The sequence below is a fragment of the Hipposideros armiger genome, unplaced genomic scaffold (assembly GCF_001890085.2).
Source record: "Hipposideros armiger isolate ML-2016 unplaced genomic scaffold, ASM189008v1 scaffold_5, whole genome shotgun sequence".
NCBI classification, from domain to species: Eukaryota; Metazoa; Chordata; class Mammalia; order Chiroptera; family Hipposideridae; genus Hipposideros; species Hipposideros armiger.
This window is the reverse complement of record NW_017731355.1, coordinates 6,207,113-6,228,309: the sequence shown is the minus strand read 5'-3', so window position 1 is coordinate 6,228,309 and position 21,197 is coordinate 6,207,113. Positions and strand designations below refer to the sequence as shown.

The 21,197-nt window shown below is 37.4% G+C and overlaps 2 protein-coding genes across 5 annotated transcripts in view; one reads left to right on the top strand and one right to left on the bottom strand.

Annotated features, from left to right (window-relative positions):
• The window catches only part of LGALS3 (galectin 3), a 31,657-nt gene extending 29,501 nt beyond the window's left edge, over positions 1 to 2,156 (top strand). The window contains exon 6 of the mRNA XM_019645710.1: positions 1,843 to 2,156. Within this exon, the coding sequence (XP_019501255.1) occupies positions 1,843 to 1,998 (156 nt within the window). The 3' untranslated portion in view covers positions 1,999 to 2,156. The remainder of the gene's footprint in view (positions 1 to 1,842) is intronic.
• Positions 2,157 to 5,191: 3,035 nt separating this feature from the next.
• Positions 5,192 to 21,197, bottom strand: part of DLGAP5 (DLG associated protein 5) — a 36,512-nt gene continuing 20,506 nt past the window's right edge. The window contains exons 13-19 of one of the 4 annotated variants that reach the window (XM_019645867.1): positions 20,694 to 20,786; positions 17,465 to 17,684; positions 14,051 to 14,240; positions 11,929 to 11,986; positions 11,085 to 11,331; positions 10,185 to 10,234; positions 5,192 to 5,730 (exon numbers count right to left, since the gene is read on the bottom strand). In XM_019645867.1, the coding sequence (XP_019501412.1) occupies positions 5,590 to 5,730; positions 10,185 to 10,234; positions 11,085 to 11,331; positions 11,929 to 11,986; positions 14,051 to 14,240; positions 17,465 to 17,684; positions 20,694 to 20,786 (999 nt within the window). In that variant the 3' untranslated portion in view covers positions 5,192 to 5,589. The remainder of the gene's footprint in view (positions 5,731 to 10,184; positions 10,235 to 11,084; positions 11,332 to 11,928; positions 11,987 to 14,050; positions 14,241 to 17,464; positions 17,685 to 20,693; positions 20,787 to 21,197) is intronic. The other 3 variants (XM_019645858.1, XM_019645876.1, XM_019645882.1) reach the window with 3 other exon arrangements.

Here is a 21,197-nt window from a genome sequence, read left to right as displayed (position 1 = left end):
CAGGAGTGGCACACTCCCTAACTCCATTCAAGCACCTCACCATGGTTCCTGTCACCACCTGTTTGAGTTGAAGTTTTTCTGGAAATGAGAAAAATAGCACCTTTAATAAGAAAGTCTATAATACAGATGGACTGAGACTTAATTCCTTCAAACAACATAGGTGGCATGGCAATCAAAACTAAAAAAAATTTTGGGCCGGCTGAGTGGCTCAGATGGTTAAGACCTCACTCAAGAGTTTGAGCTCTGAGCAACAGCAGTTCGAGTCCGACCTGAGCTGAGCAGCCAATGAGCTGCCAACAGGTGGCAGGATGGCTCAGCTAAAAAAAAAAAATTTAATTCTAAAATTAATACATGCTTGCTTTATGAAAAAAAAAAGTATCAATTTTTAAAGTAACTGAAAAGTCCTCCATCCTCACCAAGGTTGCAATTTGGGGAATATCTTTCCAGTATATTCTGTGACATACAGCACAAGTTTTATTTATTTATTTTTAAAGATTTTATTGGGGAATTGAGGGAGGGGAACAGTGTTGGGGAATCGGGGAAGGGGAACAGACAAGTTGCTGTCCTTTTGTTCTTCAGTTTAGTTGTGGAGGACGTCGCTTCACTGGCCCATGTTGGTATTATCATTGTGCTTTTCCCAGGTGAGGCAGTCGCTTGCTGGCCATTGCACGGCCACTTACAGCAGCTCACGAAAGCTCATGCCCGCTGCTGGCCAGCAGGCAACTCATCGCAGCCCAGCTCCAGGTGGAGCTGTTGTTCACCATCTTAGCTGTAGAGGGTACCGTGTCACTTGCCCTCATGTGGGATCCAAACCAGGGCCCTGTTGCTCAGAGCAGGCATCCCAAGCCAACTCCTAACCAATGCGCCACTCGGCTGGCCCCACACGTTTTATTTTTTACTGTTTTTTTTTTTTTAAGCTGAGCCATCCTGCCACCGGTTGGCAGCTCAGTGGCTGCTCAGCTTGGGCCGGGAATCGAACCGCTGTTGCTCAGAGCTCAAACTCTTGAGCGAGCTCTTAACCAACTGAGCCACTCGGCCCGCCCATGTTTTATTTTTAAGCACTGCTTCAACAAATATTAGGTTCACAGCATTGGGTTAGGATTGAATGTAGAGCAGGCAATAAATCTAAGTTCCTCAAGGGCAGAGACTAACAGGGACTATATTCTACATTGGGTGGATGTCTTTCAGTATCAGAACAGTTACCTGAAAATATTTCATTGTTTAGATATGTGATCATTCAACCAGTACCCTATTGATGAAAATTTGGAGTATGGAAATATTTCAAACAAATACAACCTGGAAAGGTTTATTTATCTAAAATACTTTAATAACTATCCATATAAATCTTTGCTTCCTAGAATTTTATTTAAAGAATATGCATGTTTAAAATTTAGATATCATCAAAGTGCTGCTCCCAAAAGGATGGAAGGATTTAACACATCTGCTAACTTTTGGAAGAGTATGTTTCCCCTGCTCTTGCCAAAAATGGTTATCTATCTTCTTAAAATGTGCCACTCCATTAGGAGATTCCTACTTTTGTGTTTTATTTTTACTTTTAGGGGCTTTAGGCCATACAAAAACTTTAAGTTTTTCTGTAGACACATTATTAATCTTTCCCCTTATGGCTTCAACTATGTATCCTTCTAACAATTTTATCATTTTGTGTTTGTTTAAATCTTTGAATCATCTGGAGTTTGTTTTTGCTATATAGTTACTTATTCTGAACTTTAATCAGTTCCACAAATGATCATAAAGATGAAATGTTGGACATCCTGAGATCAGGCCAAACTGGTTTTGAAATCCATGGGCATGTCTAATAGTTTTGTATATTTGCCATTTCAGATACAAGTACTGGCTGAATCTGACCACTTCAAAGTTGCGGTCAACGATGCCCACTTGTTGCAGTACAATCATCGGATGAAAAATCTCAAGGAAATCAACGCGATGGCCATTTCTGGTGACATCAGTCTTACCAGTGCTTCGCATACTATGATATAATCTTAAAGGGGCAGATGCTTTTTAAAAAAATGAAATTGAATGTAAGCTGTACACATAAGTTTCATGCTCACCATGAGTGAAAAATTTTGCCTTTGTTCATCAAAATCCTTCTTGTAAACCAATTCCATTTAATAAATATTCTAAGAGTTACCTGCTTACATGTCATCTAACTGAGGCAGTTTATTCTTGGTAATGCACAATGGACTCAATGGAAAAAGAAATATGCAGCAATATTAATACTGGACTAGAGTCTCCCAAATTTTTCTATACTTAAATATTTTTTAAGAAAGGAAATAGGAGTAAATACCACCCCCAAACTAACTTCTTTTCCTGAGTTTCACAAAACCAGGAGATGCTACAAGGAAATCATTCTCCTGTTTTCTTACTTAAGGAAATAAAATATATTCAGGAAATAAAAGCAGAAAGAACTTACATATAGACAACATATGACCTATAGGCAATTACTGTTAGCATTCTGGTGTATTTTTTTGAACTCCTTGTACGTCTTATTTTCTCTCTCTAAACTATACTTCACTGCTTTCATATCAGTTTTGGAAACCAACATGAGACTATCTGGTTTTCCAGATTTGTAGAGGGGTGGGAAGGCGGGGTGTCATTTATTAGGTGTATAATTCAGCTTCAAAAATTTAATAGTTCCCATCATCAACATTTGTAACCATGCCTTTCTGCCCTTCCTATATCAGCAAAACCAAGGAATAAAATTTCAAAACTAGGATGTAGTCACACTTAACTTTATAGAAGACCAAAATATTTTGTTTCTAGAGTACTATCTTCTCAAATACTTTAAATTGGTCATTGTCACAGGTTGGATTCCCCAGGAAGCAAAGAAATTTGAATACAAGAAGCGTGAGGGAATGCTCTTGCAATCAACAGCTGTAGGGATGAGAAGGGACACTACTGGGCAGAAGGAGAAGTTGAGCACTGATGCCTCAGTTCACCCTACAGGGGTTCTGAGGCTGGGGTGATCCTATAGTCAAAAGGGGGATGAGTCCTTATATAGCCTCACTCACTTCAGTCAATGAATACAGGCCACCTGGGAAACGGCATGAATTTGGAAGTGGCTCTCCTCACGTGAGGCAGTACTCACGGGATGATACCTGAGAGCTTTCTGCACTTCCAGCAACTGGTGGAATAAATCCTTCAGTCCTTGAGAGGGATTTGAGCAAGTCACAGCATATCCCTTACCCTAACATTCTGGTCTTGATTGTTCTACTCCTACGATTAAATGGAAGAATTGAAGCTTTGGAAAAAAGAGGGGACTTAGTTTATACAACATTACGTAAACCCTCTGAGACTTGGTTCCTTTGTCTATAAAATGGGCGGTATGATACATCTTTTGTAGGGTTACTGTGATCATTGAATAAACATTGTTTGCAAAGGGGATATCCTAGAGGCCGCCAGTAAGCTCAGTTGGTTAGAGCGTGGTGCTCATAACATCAAGGTTGCTGGTTCGATCCCCACATGGGCCACTGAGCAGCACCCTCCACAACTAGATTGAAACAACTACTTGACTTGGAGCTGATGGGTCCTGGAAAAACCCTGTTCCCCAATAAAATAAAATTAAAAAAAAAGAAAATATTAAAAATAGAAAAATAAGGGGGCTGTCATATAGTAGGTCCTCAATAAAGGGAAATTCCCTTTAGATTTTTTTTAAGCTGAGCCATCCTGCCACCTGTTGGTAGCTCAGCGGCTGCTTAGCTCGGGCTGGGACTCAAACTGCTGTTGCTCAGAGCTCAAACTCTTGAGCGAGCTCTTAACCAACTGAGTCACTCGGCCGGCCCTCCCTTTAGATTTTCGAAAGGCTCTTGTTCTACCCAAGCAGTTTTCTTTCATTTGTCTTTGAAGATTTTCCTGATACCTCATAATTCTGGAGTCCAATAGCCCAAGAACACTATCTAGTTGCAGGGGACATTGATGGCTGCCGACCCAAAATCCATTCTCTGTCCTAATAACTGGTTTTATTCAGGTATGATCCCAGATGCAGTAGGAACTCATTAGTTTAACCCAATCCCCTGCTGACTTTTACTGATCTGCAGATGGAGAGGTTGCATTACTTGGCCTAACCAGACCACAGGGAAGGACACAGTTCTGATTACCACTAGCTGCCACCTTATGACCCCAAAAGGACCCAGCCTTAGAGGAGTGCCAACATCAAGGATGACAGGATAAACTATAAGCAGAATGTTGGACCTTGATGCCATCATTGAGCTGTTGATTGTAAAGTGCCTGGAATCACCCTGCCAACACGCGAAATAAGTCCTTATTGCTAAGCCAGTTTGAGTTCATTTTACTATTACATAACAGCCAAAATCTTTCTAAATGATTCAATAGCACACCTTATGAAACCTACCCCACCAAATCATGTTTACTAACATTGTCTCATTCTTAGCTACTTTATCCTTGAGGATAAATATTACTTTATTGTTATGTCACATGTCACTTTACGTAGATTCTAAATCTCGGGTTACTTTTTATCAACCTCTTTTACATATTCATAGCCCTGCCCCCTTAGAAAGCCCTAACTTTTATATATACTTTTTTATTCTGCATGTCTTGCTTGAATTGTTCATTATCAGGCTGTTAATGAATAAAAGCTATTTTTATTTTTCGATAAGACTGTAGGCATTCTCAGAACATTATTCTAAGTCACCACCTCACATCACCTCCCAACTGCTCACAGGGACTTGTTAATATTGTCTTCCCCACAAGCCTTCCTCTGACAACAAAAGTACATGTGTGTTCCTTTTCTTGTTTGAAAACCTCTAATCTTAGGGGGCATTATCCATAAAGTTCCTGCTTATTGGTCAGCTCGTTTGCAGACAGAAATAATTGGACCTGGGTCTGGTTAAAAGCGTTAGCTACTCTGAGTCTTGTTGGTACTCTGTTATTTTGACAGCCCTGTCTTCTACAAACCTATAGGTAAGAGTTGTATAAAAGAGAAAATACTTCAAACACATTAAATGATTGACACAATTCTCTTCAAAGGAAGAAGGCATTTCTTTCAAAGGCTGTCAGTCATGTCAAGGGGAAAATGAAAAAGGCAAGAATTTAATGGGCACCTATAATAATTTAACCATTTGAAACTGCAGCACGTAAACTGACATCAGAATCCAGAAAGTTCATCTAAGGAAACTCAGTATCCCCTGGAAAGTGCAATATGCAACGCTGTTTGACATCAACAAATTTAAAAATTCAAACTAAAAATAAAGTACACAAGGATACAGATATTTCTGTCAAAGATAAGTATTACATTTTGATTAAGATGAAGAGCGTTTATAAGCTCTGAGGAAGTATTCTTAGCTTTAAGCTTATACATTTTAAAGAAGAGAGGCAAGGTGCAGTACATTTTTTATTCTGCATGGTCAATGTACAAAATATCCCCATTTCCCTCGAGAAACAGTATCGTCTCTAAAACACACTTTAATGAACATTGAATATTAAAACACTGTACGACATTACATAGATGGGTTGAATAGAAGCGAACAAAAGTAGTCTTGAGCCTTTTGATAATCTAAGAACATACCACAGCATTGACAATATGAAGAAAAATGTTTGGAATGATTTTAAAATTCAAACTTCTTTTGGCTGTTCTCCACTGAGGGGCCGTAGAGGTGAAAAGACAATCAGGTTACCACCAAAGGAAATGTGTCTGGCAAGCTCTCCGTGTCTCCTCTCCATGTGAGTGAATGGATTACTGCAGTTCAGACCTGGCTGGAGAATAGTTTCAGGGTAGTCACTTAAGGAACTACCAAGAGTTTCACCAATTAAGTCTTCAACATTGCAAGTTATAGTAAACTAATAAAATGAATAATTTTTCTACATAATAATAAAATGATTAATAACATAAAGACTGTGCCACTTTCCAGCAGATCTAACTTCAAGCATATGTTTCTAAATTGAGAAGATATATTAGGAATATATGCCTAAAAAGGTGATTACTAATATGTAAATAGACTTCAGCAACATATATACAGGATGAATGAAATTGAGGACATATCTTAAGACACATGCGCAGATTTCACAAACCAACCCTAAGCCATACCATATAACAGACTTAAAAGGCCTTTTACTAGAATGTGATCCTGCTGGGATCCTTTTCTTTGTTCCCCACTCAAACTCTACTTCAGGTTCAAATGATGCTACAGAGTAAGTAATATTTTGGCCTAAAATAGACAGGTGAATGTATTAAAAATGTTTTTAAATATATATTTAAATTTATGGAAGTAGACAAGAATTCAGAGACTAAATTATAAGGTACTAAGATTTATCAACAAGATACTGTCTAATTGTGAAGCATTTTTAATCATATTACTAATATTTTAAAAACAGAATATTAAGGTTCATTAATTTCCGGATTCAGTTCTAGGTATCATATATTATCAGAACCAATCATTCAGCATTCAGATCTGGGAACAGGATTAAATCAGGTGTATTTAAATTGGCCTTAGGCTAAAGTCCCTGACCCTCTAGGTCTCAGTCTGTGATTAAAGAAAGCTAAGACCAAGAAAGAACAGAGTGTAACACATCCCATTCTGCTCTGGAGATACAGGGCAGCCCAGAAACCTGACTGCAAAGAAAGGTCTTTGAAAGATAATGAAAATGAGATATACAGAAGTCCTTAAGGAATTACTGGCTTGAGGAAGCCAAGCATTTACCAGTCTTCATGAGTTTAAATAACAGTTGCTTGATCTTACAATTGCCATAATGCATATTTTATACTCTGAGATCAAAGATTAGCAAACCAAGGCCATTCCTTGATGCATTTTGAAATTTTTCTTATTTCTTGAGTTAGTCCTATGTTGTTATGAATATCCCTCCTAGAACCACTTTTGCTGCATTCCACATACTTTAGTATGTCATATTTCTGTTTTCATTTATCTCTAGGTATTTTTTATTTCTACTTTGATTTTTTCAACGATCCATTGGTTGTTCAGTAACATGTTGTTTAATCTTCACAGTTTTGTGGTTTTTCCACAGAATTGTTTTATGGTTTTTTTCTTAAAGATTTTATTGGGGAATTGGGGGTGGGGAACAGTGTTAAGGAACTGGGGAGGAGAACAGTGTTGGGGAATTGGGGAAGAGGAACAGCCACGTTGTTGCCCTTCAATCTTAGTTGTGGAGGGCGCAGCAAGCTCAGCTCCAAGTCCAGTCACGCTGCTCAGCTCAAGGTGCTGTGTTCAATTAGTTGCGGGTGGGCAAAGCCACCATCCCATGTGGGAGTCGAACCAGCAGCCTTGTTGTTAAGAGGACATATTCTATCCACTGAGCCATCCGGGCAGCAGCTCAGCTCAAGGTGCCAAGTTCAGTCTTCAGTTGCGGGTGGGCATAGCCCACCATTCAAACCAGCAGCCTTGTTGTTAGGAGCATGTGCTCTCACAAGCTGAGCCATCCTGCCACCTGTTGGCAGCTCAGCAACAGCTCAGCTCGGGGCACAGCGTCACTGGCCCATGTGGTAATTGAACCAGCGACCTGTTGCTCAGAGCTTGCACTCTTGGGCAAGCTCTTAAACAACTGAGCCACTCGGCTGGCCCTCCAGTTGTGTTCCTGTAATTGGTTTCTATTTTCATACCATTGTAGTTGGAAAAGATGCTTGATATGATTTCAATCTTGAATTTACTGACATTTGTGGACTAATATGGGGTCAACCCTGGAGAATGGTCCGTGTGAACTTGAGAAGAATGTGTATTCTGCCATTTTGGGATAAAATATTCTGTATACTCATATTTATAAATGTTGTGTCTTCCTTATGGATTGACCCCTTATTATTATGCAGTGCCCTTCTTTGTCCTTTACTACAGTCTTTATGTTAAAGTCTATTTTTTTCTGACATGAGTATAGCTATACCAGCTTTCTTCTTGTTTTCATTTGCATGGAATATCTTTTCCATCCCTTCACATTTAGTTTCTGTGTCCTTACTTCTGAGGTCTCTTGTAGGTAGCATATAGATGGAACTTGTCTTTTTATCCATTCAGACACATTATCTTTTGATTGGCAAATTTAGTCTGTTTACATTTAAAGTAATTATTGATAAGTATGTACTTATTGCCATTTAGTTAATTGTTTTCTGGCTGGTTTTGTAGTTCTCTGTTCTTTTCATCTCTTTCTCTCTCCCCATGTGGTTTGATGCCTTTCTTTAGTGTTGTGTTTAGATTTCTTCCTCATTGTTTACTATAAGTTTCTTCTTTGTGGTTACCAAGAGGTTCACATATAACATCCTATGTATATAAAAGTCTCTTTAAGTTGACAGCAGCTTAAATTTGAACACAATCTAAAGCTTTACATTTTTGTCTTTTAACCTTCATACTTGGTTTATAAATGATTGATCCACTACCTTTATATTGTGTTTTTCCAGTCAGATTTTTACTTTCATGTGTTTTATTATTAATTAGTGCCTTTTCTTTTCAGCTTAGAGAAATCCCTTTAACATTTATTGAAGGCCAGTTTAGTGGTGATGAACTCCTTTAGCTTTTGCTTATCTGGAAAACTCTTAATCTCTCCTCTAATTCTAAATGATAACCCTGCTGGGTAGAGAATTCTTGATTGGAATTTTTTTCCTTTCAGCACTTTAAATATGCCATGCCACTCCCTTCTGGCTTGTGAGGTTTCTGCTGAAAAATCTGACAGCCATATGGGTTCCCCTTGTATGTAATAAGTTGTTTTTCTCTTGCTGCTTTTAAGATTCTCTCTTTATTGTTAACTTTTATCTTTTTAATTATAAGGTGTCTTGGTGTGGTTCTCTTTGAGTTCATCTTATTTGGAACGCTCTGGACTTTTTGGACATGGATGTCTGTTTCCTTTCCCAGATTAGGGAAGTTTTCAGCCATTATTTCTTCAATTTTTCTGGTCCTTTCTCTCTTTCTTCTCCTTTTGGGACCCCTATAATGTGAATGACATTCTGCTTGATGTTGTCCTAGAGGTTCCTTAAGGTATCTTCAGTTTTCAAAATTCTTTTTTCATTTTGTTGCTCTGTCTCTGTGTGTTCCATTGTTTATCTTCCAGCTCACTGATTTGTGCTTCACCTTTATCCAGTCTGCCGTTGAACCCCTTCTAGTAATTTTTCATTTTAGTTGTAACTTCTGTTTGGCAGTTTTTAAATATTTTCTATCTCCTTGTTGAAGTTCTTGCTGAATTCATCAATTCTTCTCCCAAGTTTGGTGAGCATCTTTATGACAATTACTTTGAACTCTTTATCAAGTAGGTTGCTTAGCTCTACTTCATTAAGATCTCTGACCCATTTTGGCAGTGTCACTGGAAAATCTCAAGGTAAAGCTGTAAACTAGAGTTTCAACCCTGGCTACACATTAAGATCACCTGAAGGCCCTACTCCAGATCATTGAAATAAAAATATCTGGGGGTAGGGCTGAAAACTATTTGCTGTAAACACTTAGTAGTAAACAGAGCACTTTTTCATTCATGCCACAGTGCCAGAATTCATGAATATGAATCAGACAGCTCTGTCTACAGAGAAATTTACAGTTAATAAGGGAAATATACTCCTGAAATTGTAATATGTTTTAGGAACATAATATATTCACATTGTTTTCTTAGAGATTAAATGTATGCATTGTGTGTATTGTGTGCCCATGTTCACCTGTGGCTATATATAAATTAACATGGGAGAGATGAGAGCTTTTATAGGAAGGTGTCACAGAAAGGCTAATATTTGAGCTAGACTTAGAGGCAAGAGGTCACCAAAAGTAAAGGTTGGGAGCTTCCAAATAAATATAGTAAACTGAAAGGAACAGAACAAAAATAGCCAATGATGACTGAAGGTAGCATGGACATTATCTTTCCAACTGTATGCTTTTCAGATGGGCAGAAACCTTGCATTATATTTTTTTTGCATCACTTAGAAATACCTAGCATAATCCAAGCCATATATTAGATATTCAGTATTCACTTTGTCATAACAAATTTAATAAATAAATCATGGAGGGAAATAAATCTTCAGAGTTTAATACTAAAACATACTATATTTTAAAGTAAACATGAAATTTTGTTCCCATTTTGATAAACATGAGTAACGAATGAATTTTGGAGTAAATGAAAGAATGATAAGATGTAAATTTTAAATTTTACACACAAATTAAAAAGTGAGTAATATTCATTTTATAAAACAAATCTAGACTGTAAAGATACTTTTCAAATTAAGTTGGAAAACTTACTGAATCAAGAAGATGGCATTCAGTAGTGAGACTTTTATTATCACATAATACTGAAAAACAAAAAAGAATTATTTTTAACTTTTTAAAGAATATTCTCATAGTCAAGGGTTGTTAGAAAATGGATAAAACCCTGAAAAAATATGAAAAGTTCCATATTATCAAATACTGAAGACAAAAATACAGGTCATCTTATGCTGTAATGTTTCTTTAAAATGTTGTTGAGTTTCTTAATAAAATTCTCGTATTTAATTTCAGTATAAAGAGAGTCTTCTATAAACAAGTCTCATGTTTGTAATATTAAAGGTACCCCAAAGGTCAAAAGAACACAGCTGGAGTACATTCAATATCTGGCAAAGGTAATGTTTATTTTGCCTTAGGTCCTAGTCAGAACAGCACAACAGAGAACAGGCGAAAATAGCAGGTGAGAGTATCAGACATTATATTTTAACAGAAATGCAACAGCCATTTCCTACTGCACAACAATCACAGCAAAGCAGGTAAGAAAAAGCATTAGGGATGAAAAATAGGACATTTTGAAGAAAAGTCTGATGATGTGTGTTGAAAGGAGGATAACTAAAAAAACTTCAGGGAATTTTTCTAATTCTGAGTTTTCACAAACAATAAAGGATCCCAAGTAGTTGAGTCTTATGTAAAATGTTACTTATATCCCACATGGATTAGTATCTGTTTGTTAATTTTTAATAGGTCTACCTCAAAAGGTTTAGGGTGGAGAATAAGGTACTACTGCACAAACTAATTCTCATAAAATATTTACTGTGCCCAATTTTTCAACCTTCATTCTTAGAAACTGGTACCCAGAAGTATTTAAGATAATCTAGACATTAGTCCAAGTTCATTTATTTAACAAAGCCTAATTTAAATATATTAAAAAGACCTCACCTGACTGACAAGTTTTAGTTTCTTCTTCCTGTGAGATGTTATTTTGTGATGGTATATATTTTTCAGGACTACTCATCAAAATATCCTGTGCTGTAATCGAAGAATTTAATTCCATTCCTTCCACAACATCTGAAATTTCTTCCTTTTTGTTGATATTAATATCATATGCCACTTCACCAGCAAGTAGAGGCAAACTCATTCTTTCACTGGGTAAACAATACATCTCAAAGTTTATTTTATTTTCATCCTGGAAACAAAAATGGTTTTTATATTTAACTACCAGACATTAGAACAAACAGAAACGGTCTTGTTGCTATTCAAAATAATAAAAACAGAAGGATGATATTCTGAACAAAGGCTAAAGAACATTGTAAATCCTACTATCTCACTTCTAAAACAAACAGCTCAGATAATATTGTAGCAAGAGCATGATCAAAGGAAAGTTTCTCAGCAAGTACCTGTACTCCACTTCAGAGACGGGCAACCATTTTCTGTGAAGGGCCAGATAATATATATTTCAGGCTTTTTGAGCCCTAGAGTCTCTGCCACAATTACTCAATTCTATTGCATTGCAAAAGCAACCAGATATAACATACAAATGAATGAATGTGACTGTGTTATAATAAAACAATTTACAAAAATAATCTTGATGTGAGTTGAAGAATACAAAATGACACTATGGTCTCAAATAAGCTAAAGGCCTTTGAAACAAGAACTATCATTTTATAAGACTGATTTTGATTCCCAATGGATATTCTGGGGGTTGTTTATGGAGTTAGTATATAAGATAATGACATAAATAGATAACATACTGGGCTATCTAGTATACTAGAATACGACTTACATGGTTTACTTCAATTAAACCTTGTAATCCAGGACACTGAGCATCTTCTATGCTGTTCCTGAAAAAAAGAATAAAAACAGCATTGTACTCAGATAATCAAACATATTGCTCTCTTTTGACTTGTGTTTTGAGACTATCCTTTATGGATCAAAGATGGAGCCTGGTCCAAGATCAGGCCTGATCCAAATAGATTAGTTTGGGACTATAGAACTACTATAGGATGGCCTGACAAAACAAATGCATCTTTTCCCAGAAAGCTCACAAGCCCGTTTCCATTCTGGTCAGTTCGCCAGCAATCCTGTGAACCTCAGCCAAATCCAGAGCTACATACCAGAGAAAGGTTAGGAGAAAGGTAACTTCTGGGGGCAAATGAAAGGGGGGGTGGTTTGAGGTGACAACTCAATTATTGTATATCTGGAGTCGGCTACATTTACTTGTTAGTTTTAAACTCTAATCCTAATTTGTATTTTATTAAAAATACCTGTCTCAACTTCTTGCAAGTCATTTTTTTTTTTTAAATACACTAAATTTTTCTAGTTTTCAGCTCCACTCTGCCTTCACCATACAAAGCTGTTTATGTGTAAGATGTACTCTTTTGGGACTATTTTTGGGACTTAAGTAAAATAACTTGCACTTAAGAAATGACAATAAATTGGGATTTTATAATCCACAGGTTTCTAGAACATCTAAAATATCTTAGTCCTCACAATGGCTAAATATACTTTGGTTTATACCAAAAATTAAAAATGCTAAAACTTGTTCCATGAAATATTTAAGAATAACTTTCATTTGTTTCCCCTCTTCCAGTTCCTAAGGTGTTCTTCATATGTTTGACAGCCTTATGTGCTGCAATGACTGAATTGTCCCATAACCAGATTAAAAACCCCAATAGTCCTTGCTTGACTCCAGATTATAACTTTACTTCCTATTTATTTTAAAGTATCTTTTTCCTATGAGATTCCTGGTACATGTATGTCCCACGAACAAGGACTATACAGGTAATTTTGATGCATCTGTGCAGAGGCAGTACTATGTGGTACAAAGACTAAGCAGCATCCAGGTTCACTGATTCTAATCTGAATCTGGGTAAATGACTAACGTTTCCAGTCTTCTCACTTGAAAAATGGGGATCTAGTAGCTCCCAGGAGTGTTGTGGGGATTAAACGAGAGGACGCATGCTAAGAGCCTAGAACCATGGCGAGCCCATAATAATCGTTCAGTACACAGTGGCTCCCCTTCCTGATGCTCTGCTTATCTGTGAAGACAGCAGTCTCAAGATACTTTCAATAAAGGCTGGTACAAAGTGCCCAACTCTCAATGACCCTGTAGGAAGGCAACACTGCTGTCTGCAGATGATGAAACTAAAGCTAAGGAAGTTAATTAACTTGTTCCAAAGTTTCATATCTAGTGTGTCATACAGCTGGTTTTGAGCTCAAATCTGTCAGGCACCAAAGTTGCAGTCTGTTTAGCACCAAAGGACACTACACTATTTCTTTTCTTCTTAGTTGTGTAGAATTAACTTTGCCCATCTAAACACAACCATTCACCAATCTGAAATCTTAAGCTTCAGTTAGCTCTTTAATAAAATATAAGTATTGGGCCAGCCGAGTGACTCAGTTGGTTAAGAACGCGAGCTCTGAGCAACAGGGTCCCTGGTTCGATTCCCACATGGGCCAGTGAGCTGTGCCCGAGCTGAGCTGCCACTGAGCTGCCAACAGGTGGCAGGATGGCTCAGCTGGTGAGAGCACGTGCTCCTATCAACAAGGTTGCCCGGTTCGACTCCCGAATGGGATGGTGGGCCACGCCCATCTGCAACTAAGATTGAACATGGCACCTTGAGCTGAGCAATCGCGAGCTGCCGATGGGCAGCCGGCTGGCAACTGTACTTGGAGCTGAGCTAGCTGCGCCCTCCACAACTAAGATTAAAGGACAACAACTTGGCTGTTCCCCTTCCCTAATTCCCCAATAAAATTTTTAAATAAATAAATGAAATAGAAGTATTGCCTATATGTTACAGGGTCATTGTGAAATTAAATTAAAAATATGTCTTGCATATTTTACCATATTATGCAGGTTAATAATCAGCATGTACTAAATGTTTAATAACACATTAATGAAATACCTGTTTTCAGGAATATCTGAAAGCAAAGTCTTCTCAGCGTGTTCATTTCTGGTACTCTGAGGATCAGGATTCTCTGGTGACGTAGTTTGTTTTACAAGGCCCATCTCAGCCCTGTTCTCAGACACAGCTTTGCTGACAGACTTAGGTGTTTTAAATTTTTGGGAAAGACGTTCAGAAGAGATAGAAAGTCCTAGAAGATGAGAGAAATCACCTCAATATCAAAAAGTTTTTTCGTTCACTTTTCATTGTAACTAGAAAGACAGTGCAAATTCTTCCAATTCCCCTACAAACTACCTTGTTTCTACTAAGTCAAATGCCCAGTACTTACAGTTAAAGATAGTATTGAATACACACATTAGACTCTCCTTTCTTGACATCCCACTACTATAAGCAGTAAGAGATAATTTTAAAGGCAGAATGCTACTGGCCGGCCCTGTGGTACATTGGTTAAGAGTTGTCTTGGGGTGCCAGCTTTGAGCAGCAGGGCCCCAGTTCGGATCTTACATGAGGGCCAGTGACACTTCCCTCTACAGCTAAGATGCTGAACAACAGCTCAACCTGGAGCTGGGCTTCCGTGAGTCGCCAGCGACGGCGTAGGCTACAGTGGGAGGGGATGGGGGGGACCCTACCATGAGCTACCATGAATGGCTGGCAGCCGGCATGAGCTGCCAAGAGCCGCCGTGAGCGGCAATCCAATGGCAGGCGACTGATCTGCCTCAGCCAGGAAGAGCGCAATGATCACAATACCAACATTGGCCAGTGAAGCAACATCCTCCACAACTAGACTGATGGACAGCAACTTGTCTGTTTCCCTCCCACAATCCCCCAATAAAATAAAATAAAATAAAATAAATAAAAAAGGCAGAATGCTACAAGGCCAAAGGAAACTAAAAAAGAAACAATAACCAGACAATTTTGAAGCTGCAATGTAGATGGATGAGTGGAATCTTACTTAGTAGGCTAAAGAAAATAAATCCTAAGCAACAGTCAGGAAAGATGACAATCAACCCAATTTATACCACAGCACCCCTCAAAAGAATTGGTGGCCTCAACTATTTCTGGAAGCAGAGATGAAAACAGAGCTAAAAACAAGAAGATTAGTTCTAAGTCACTTGAAAGAACAATTAGAGCCCAGGTTTCTTTGCTCATTCTGCACAGCTGGCAACTGTCACCATCACCCCCTCCCCCAACGCCCCCACCAAATCAGAAAACTAGAGGATTATTTCCCAAAAAAGGTGAAACAGAGGGTATCTGGTTTAGGTGATACCAGGTAAGACTGACAGATCAGTACTATACGGAAAACAAAGGGATTAAGTGACTATTTACAAATAAACTGTTGCGACACTCAGATTCATCAGATTCCGTTGTCGTCTCCCCCCCCCCCACACACACACACACACACACACACACACACACACACACACACACACACACACACACACACGGCTCCTGAAAGACTAACAGCCAGGATTATATGCTCCAGGCAACAGAATGAAAGAATGTTCTCTGAGGAATCTAGCCCATGAGAAAAGATAAGTACAGCGATATGCAGTTCCCAGAACATGGCGCAGTAAACCACCTCCCAGTAAAGACCCTACCCACATGCTGCCATGCAGAGCCCTGCTTGTACCCGTGAGCTGGCAGTGAGCCCTCCTGAGGAAAGCCTCTACTGCAAGAGATAGAAACCAAAACCAAACAGATGAAAGTATCTTAGAACAAATACTGACTATACAGGGGGAAGGAAACATATGTTAGCATTAATGTCCTCAGAAAGACAAGACTGTGCAGTTATGAAACAAGTACAGACAGGAAAAAACTGAAATATTCAGAGAATGAGAAAGAACTCTTAGGAATTAAAAATATGATAGCCAACATGAAGTTGAGGAAACCCAGAAAGCAGAAGAAAACAAGAAAGAATGATAAAAACAGTCTATTTACCAAGAGAAAAATATGTGTTTCTGAAAGAAAGATCAGAGAGAACTAGGGGGAGTAAATTAAAGGAACAACTCAAGAAAAAAACCCCTACACTTTATATAGAGAGGGCTGTAAACAACTTAAGATCCCAAGAAAAATTACTAATCACTGTGTTGTACACCTAAAACTAATATAATATTGTATGTCAACTGTAATTGAAAAATAAAAAAATTTTTTAAAGAATTAAAAGTAGTTGCCTCTAGATAGTGACAAACAGGATGAAAGGGGTTTCATGGGTGGGGGGGGGGACTTCTGCTTCGTAACAAGCCTCATGTAAACTATGTGCTCCATAACTAAAATCCAAGTTTAAAAAGATGAATTTTTGCCATAAGCCTTAATCTCCCGAGTCATAAGTGCAGAGCTGGGTACATGAAAGAATAGTTAGTTCATAGCTGTGGAAACCACTAGGATCCTTGGGAGGTAAGTAGCAAGGGGCCATGTTATCATCATGTTATCACTTAGGAGGCAGTTCCTAGGTATCCAGGGAGTGCAGTGGCTTTGAGTAGAGGAAGCAAAACCCAAACTGCACCAGCTGTTGACATCTAAACTATACCTGAGGTGATACATTTACATTTTAATGTAAGTATTAGATAGCAGCTCAGGTTTATTTTCAGAAAATTTCCTAGCAAAATAATGGGGAGCCCTTGAGCTGATTAGTACTTGAAGAGGCTTTGGCTCCTTTCTCCTTGAGATAAATATCTAGCACTTAAAGCACTGACAGAAGTGCCTACCAAGATATAAGGAACAAATTACTTCCACTATGGCCTCATGTTCTGTGGCTTATAAATAAATAAGTTCAGTCAAAATCAATAAATTCAATCTAGTAGTCTATGAAAAATCACTATTGAACAACATAGCTGGAGTTGGAAAATTATAAGAACGGTTTCCTGAAATATTAAAAACTGGTTTCACTGAAATATTTTGAAGTTAGGAAATTACTAGTACATTTTACTGTGTTTCAAAAAGATCTGAGCAAAAGTTTTAATACAAATGAAAATTAAACCAAACCCATCTTCCACAAATTTCATTTTAAAACACATCTAAAGAGGTTTGATAGTTTGATGACTAAGTTTCGCATCTTAAATTCTAATCCAACTTGAGAAAATCACCTAACTTCTCGTGCTCCCATCACGTCCCTTGAACGCAATGATCACAATACCAACATGGGCCAGTGAAGCAACATCCTCACAGGATGTTGAGGTTAAGTGGTAATAACAGATGTGAAATCACTTTGAAAATGTAAAAGCTGTTTAGAAGATCTGTCACACTTTAATCTAATCATCCCCATCAAAGTGTGATTTGCATGTGTTTGAGCATATAGTCTATTTTCCAGAAATCAGAGAGTTTGTATCCCTTCATGTGAAAACTATTTTTCACTTCCTATACAACCTCCCATCCAACCAAATATTTCTCTTAAGTAGTCTCAGCAGAAAAACTAACCTGAGAATGATTTAACGGGACTTTCAACCCTGAAAAATCCAGCATCAAAAACAATTTTATCCACTTCCTTTGGCATTACAGAGGCTGCTGCCTCAGCATGTTCTCCCTGCTTAATTCTCTCTCTCATTGCATTTTTTATGGCAGCTAGGCGATTTCTAGCTGCAATTCTTCCACCATCATCCTGTTTTGGTTTACTTGCTATACCAGAGACAACTTTTTTCTGCAAAAAGAAAGATGACATTTATTAAAGCTTCTCATTACCATCTTACAAGAAAAACAAAGCATACATAAAATATTTCACGTATTCATCATACACTTATCAAGTTCCTAGTATATGCTAAAAATGCTGGGGTCAAAAGGTTAAGGACAAAGTTTCTGCCCTCAAGGAATTCCCAGCTTCACAGCAGAGGAGCTAAATAAAAGCACTGAGAAGGATAAATGTCATGATAGAGATGCATTCTGAGGGCTGTAGGAAAACATAAGGGTAACACCTAAATCAATCTTCAGCGGCATCAAGAAAGGCTTACAGGAAGTAGCACCACGCTGTAATCACAGCTAGCCAGGCTAAAAAATGGGGTGAAGAAAGGGCTAGGTAGAGAGGATAGCAAGTTTACAGAACCAGAAGTGAAAGAAAGCTCAGAGGAGTTGCAAGAGATAAGCAACAGCTAGATTATAAAATCTCTTTCATATTACCATTTTAAGGAGACACATTTATACAGAGGACAAAGGAATAGAGATTATTGATGATTTTTAATCAGGAGATTAACATTATCAGACATGTGTTTTAGAAAGGTCACTCTGTCTATGGCCTGGAGAATAGACTGGAGGGTTACAAGCCAATTAGGAAGGAGACTACTGCAATGATACTGGGAAAAGGTGATGGTAGTTAAATTGAAGAAGAAATACAAAAAAGTGAAAAGATATTTAAGAGGTACAACTAAGAGGACTTAGCGTATTAGATGTATGTGTGTGGGGTGGAGATTGTGAAATAAAGAAGGGAAAGAACCAAAGAAGATACCGAGGTTTCTATCTTGGATGGTTAATACCATTCTCTGAGACAGGGAAACATCCATGTGTGTGGCGATGATTTCAGTTCGGGATACACTGATTTTAAGGTATACTGAGGTAGGATATACAGAACAAGAGCTTAGCAGTAAGTCTGGTTTGAAATCATCACAGGGTGGGCAATTGCACAGGAACAATATAGAAGGAGAGAAGAGAGTTGAGGTAGAAATTCTGAATATCACAAACATTGAAGGGATAAAGAAACTTGCAAACATGACTGAAGACTGGGCAGAGGTAGGAAGAAACTCAGAACAGAATTTTAAGAAAGTAATAAACTGTATTTAATACTTCAGAGGGATTATTTTATAATTCAGTGTCCAATAACTTCACCAACTAGTGGATCAATAACCGTGGTGATAACTGTTCTAGTGGCATAGAGAGGGGTGAAACTGAATTGCAGTGAGTTAGAGAGATAAGTGGGAATCAAAATAAAGACTATACACAACTTTTTCAGCTTATCTGTGATCGGGAAGAAAAATGGGAACGGGGGTACAGATAACTAGAGGAAGGTGTAGACATCACAGGTTTAGTTTTTTGGTTTTTTTTTTTTAATGTAAACAAAGAGAAGACACTTAAACATGTCCAAAAACTGATGAAAAAGAGGGAAAGAGAGAAAACAAGGCTAATTGATGGGATGAGAAGTCAATGAATAAGAGGTAAGAGGGAACGGTATCAAAGTACAGGTAAAGGACGAGTTTTATTTTGTTTGCTAATCTTAACAGTGGCCTATAGAATAAAGTAGGAGGACAGAGACACCTGGTGATAAGGGACAGAAGTACAAGGTTCTGATACAATGTTATATTGTTACAGCCATTATCTGTATCACTGATGATATTAATGTTTCCAGGACTATGTACTCAATAAGCAATGCCCATAATAGCTTCAAAATGTTCAAACATCCTTTACTGTTTAGTAGATTTGAAATTCATTCAATCAATTTCATCACTATCCTCAGGGTCCTTGTCATGAGACTTCATTACTAAAATAATTTTATAGTAAGGTTCTTTCAATAACACTATAACATCTTCAACAAATTCAAAACAGAGTTTTTATTTGGATTCTATAGTTAATAAAGTACCAATCTAGAAACCCAATTTTTATAAAGGCATTTTTCTAAAATATAAAAGAAAAACTGACAATGCTCCAAGGAAGTATCCACTGGGACCAAAAACTTGGAGTTAAAACATTACTAGAAAAAAAAATTGCTACTGGGGCAGCCGGTTAGCTCAATTGGTTACGGTGTAGTGCTCATAACACCAAGGTTGCTGGTTTGATCCCCACATGGGCCACTGAGATGCGCCCTCCACAACTTGATTGAAACAACTACTTGACTTGGAGCTGATGGGTCCTGGAAAAACAAAGTTCCCCAATAAAAAATAAAATCTTTAAAAAAAGAAAAAAGAAAAAACATTGCTACGAATACGTAAGAATGGAGTCTATCATGTTAACAAAGCCAATTTTACAGAGAAAAATAGGAAATTTTACAAGATAAAGTATATGGAAGAAAGCAGAGGTTCTAAAGAGCCCACTGTTCCTCTTTTCTACTTAAAAAATTCTTTCATTTTGAAATCTATCACACAAAAGAGTATCTAAAACAGAAACAGCATAGCCTAATGGTTAAGAACATGGATTCTGGAATAAGAAAGTGTGGCCTAAAACCCAGCTCTACCTGGGGCAAGTGATTTAATTTTTCTGGGCCTTGGATTCCTCAACTGTGAAAAAAAAAAACAAAACAGTACCCACCTCATAGAATTGTTGTGGAGATTAAATGAGTTAATACATGTAAGGTAATTGGAACAATATTTGGTTCATATTAGGTATATATAAATTATCTACTATTACAAGTAGTACAAAAATATATATAAGCATAGTTTAAAAAATAAAACAAATATGCACATATTCACTATTTAGCAACCTAGAAGCTCTCAGGTAGGGAGCCCCAATTTAATCACAGCCCTACCTTTCTCCCTCCAGAAATATTTATCTACCCTGAATTTCCTGTTGATCATTTCTTTACTCTTTCTTCAAACAATCAGGACATTGTAAGTAATATATGAAACTTATTGTGTAAAATGATGAAAAATCTGAAGTTAAATGTTTTTAAATCTTAAAAATGAAAATTCATTAAAGTAGACAAGTCTATATTAGAAAACCACAAACTTACCCGAAAGACCTTTTTGCTTGTATTATCACTGTTTTGCCATCCAGATTCCTCATGTTTGGTCAGATTGTTGAATTTTTGGTTTACATCTTCTATCTATTAATAGAACACAAGTTTATCAGATTAATGCTAACCATACTAACATTACAAACTAATGGAACTGAGGCGTCAAAACAATTGGGAGTGACTTGGACTGGTTACAGATAAGATTAGACTAAGTCATTCTCAATTTAGAATTCAAATCAAGAATTCTGTGGTAAAACTGTTCATTATTATTTTTGGTCTTATAAACCTCCAAAATCTACATAAGGGATGTTATATATGAATAAATCTCTTAAATTATTTTTGATTGTGAAAAGATGCTTAACACCATTACTCATCAGAGAAATGTAAATCAAACCTACAGTGAGACACTTCATACCCAATTGGATTGCTATACTAAAAATAGACAGTAACAAGTACTAGTGAGCATGTGGAGAAATAGGAACACTCGCACATTGTTGGTAG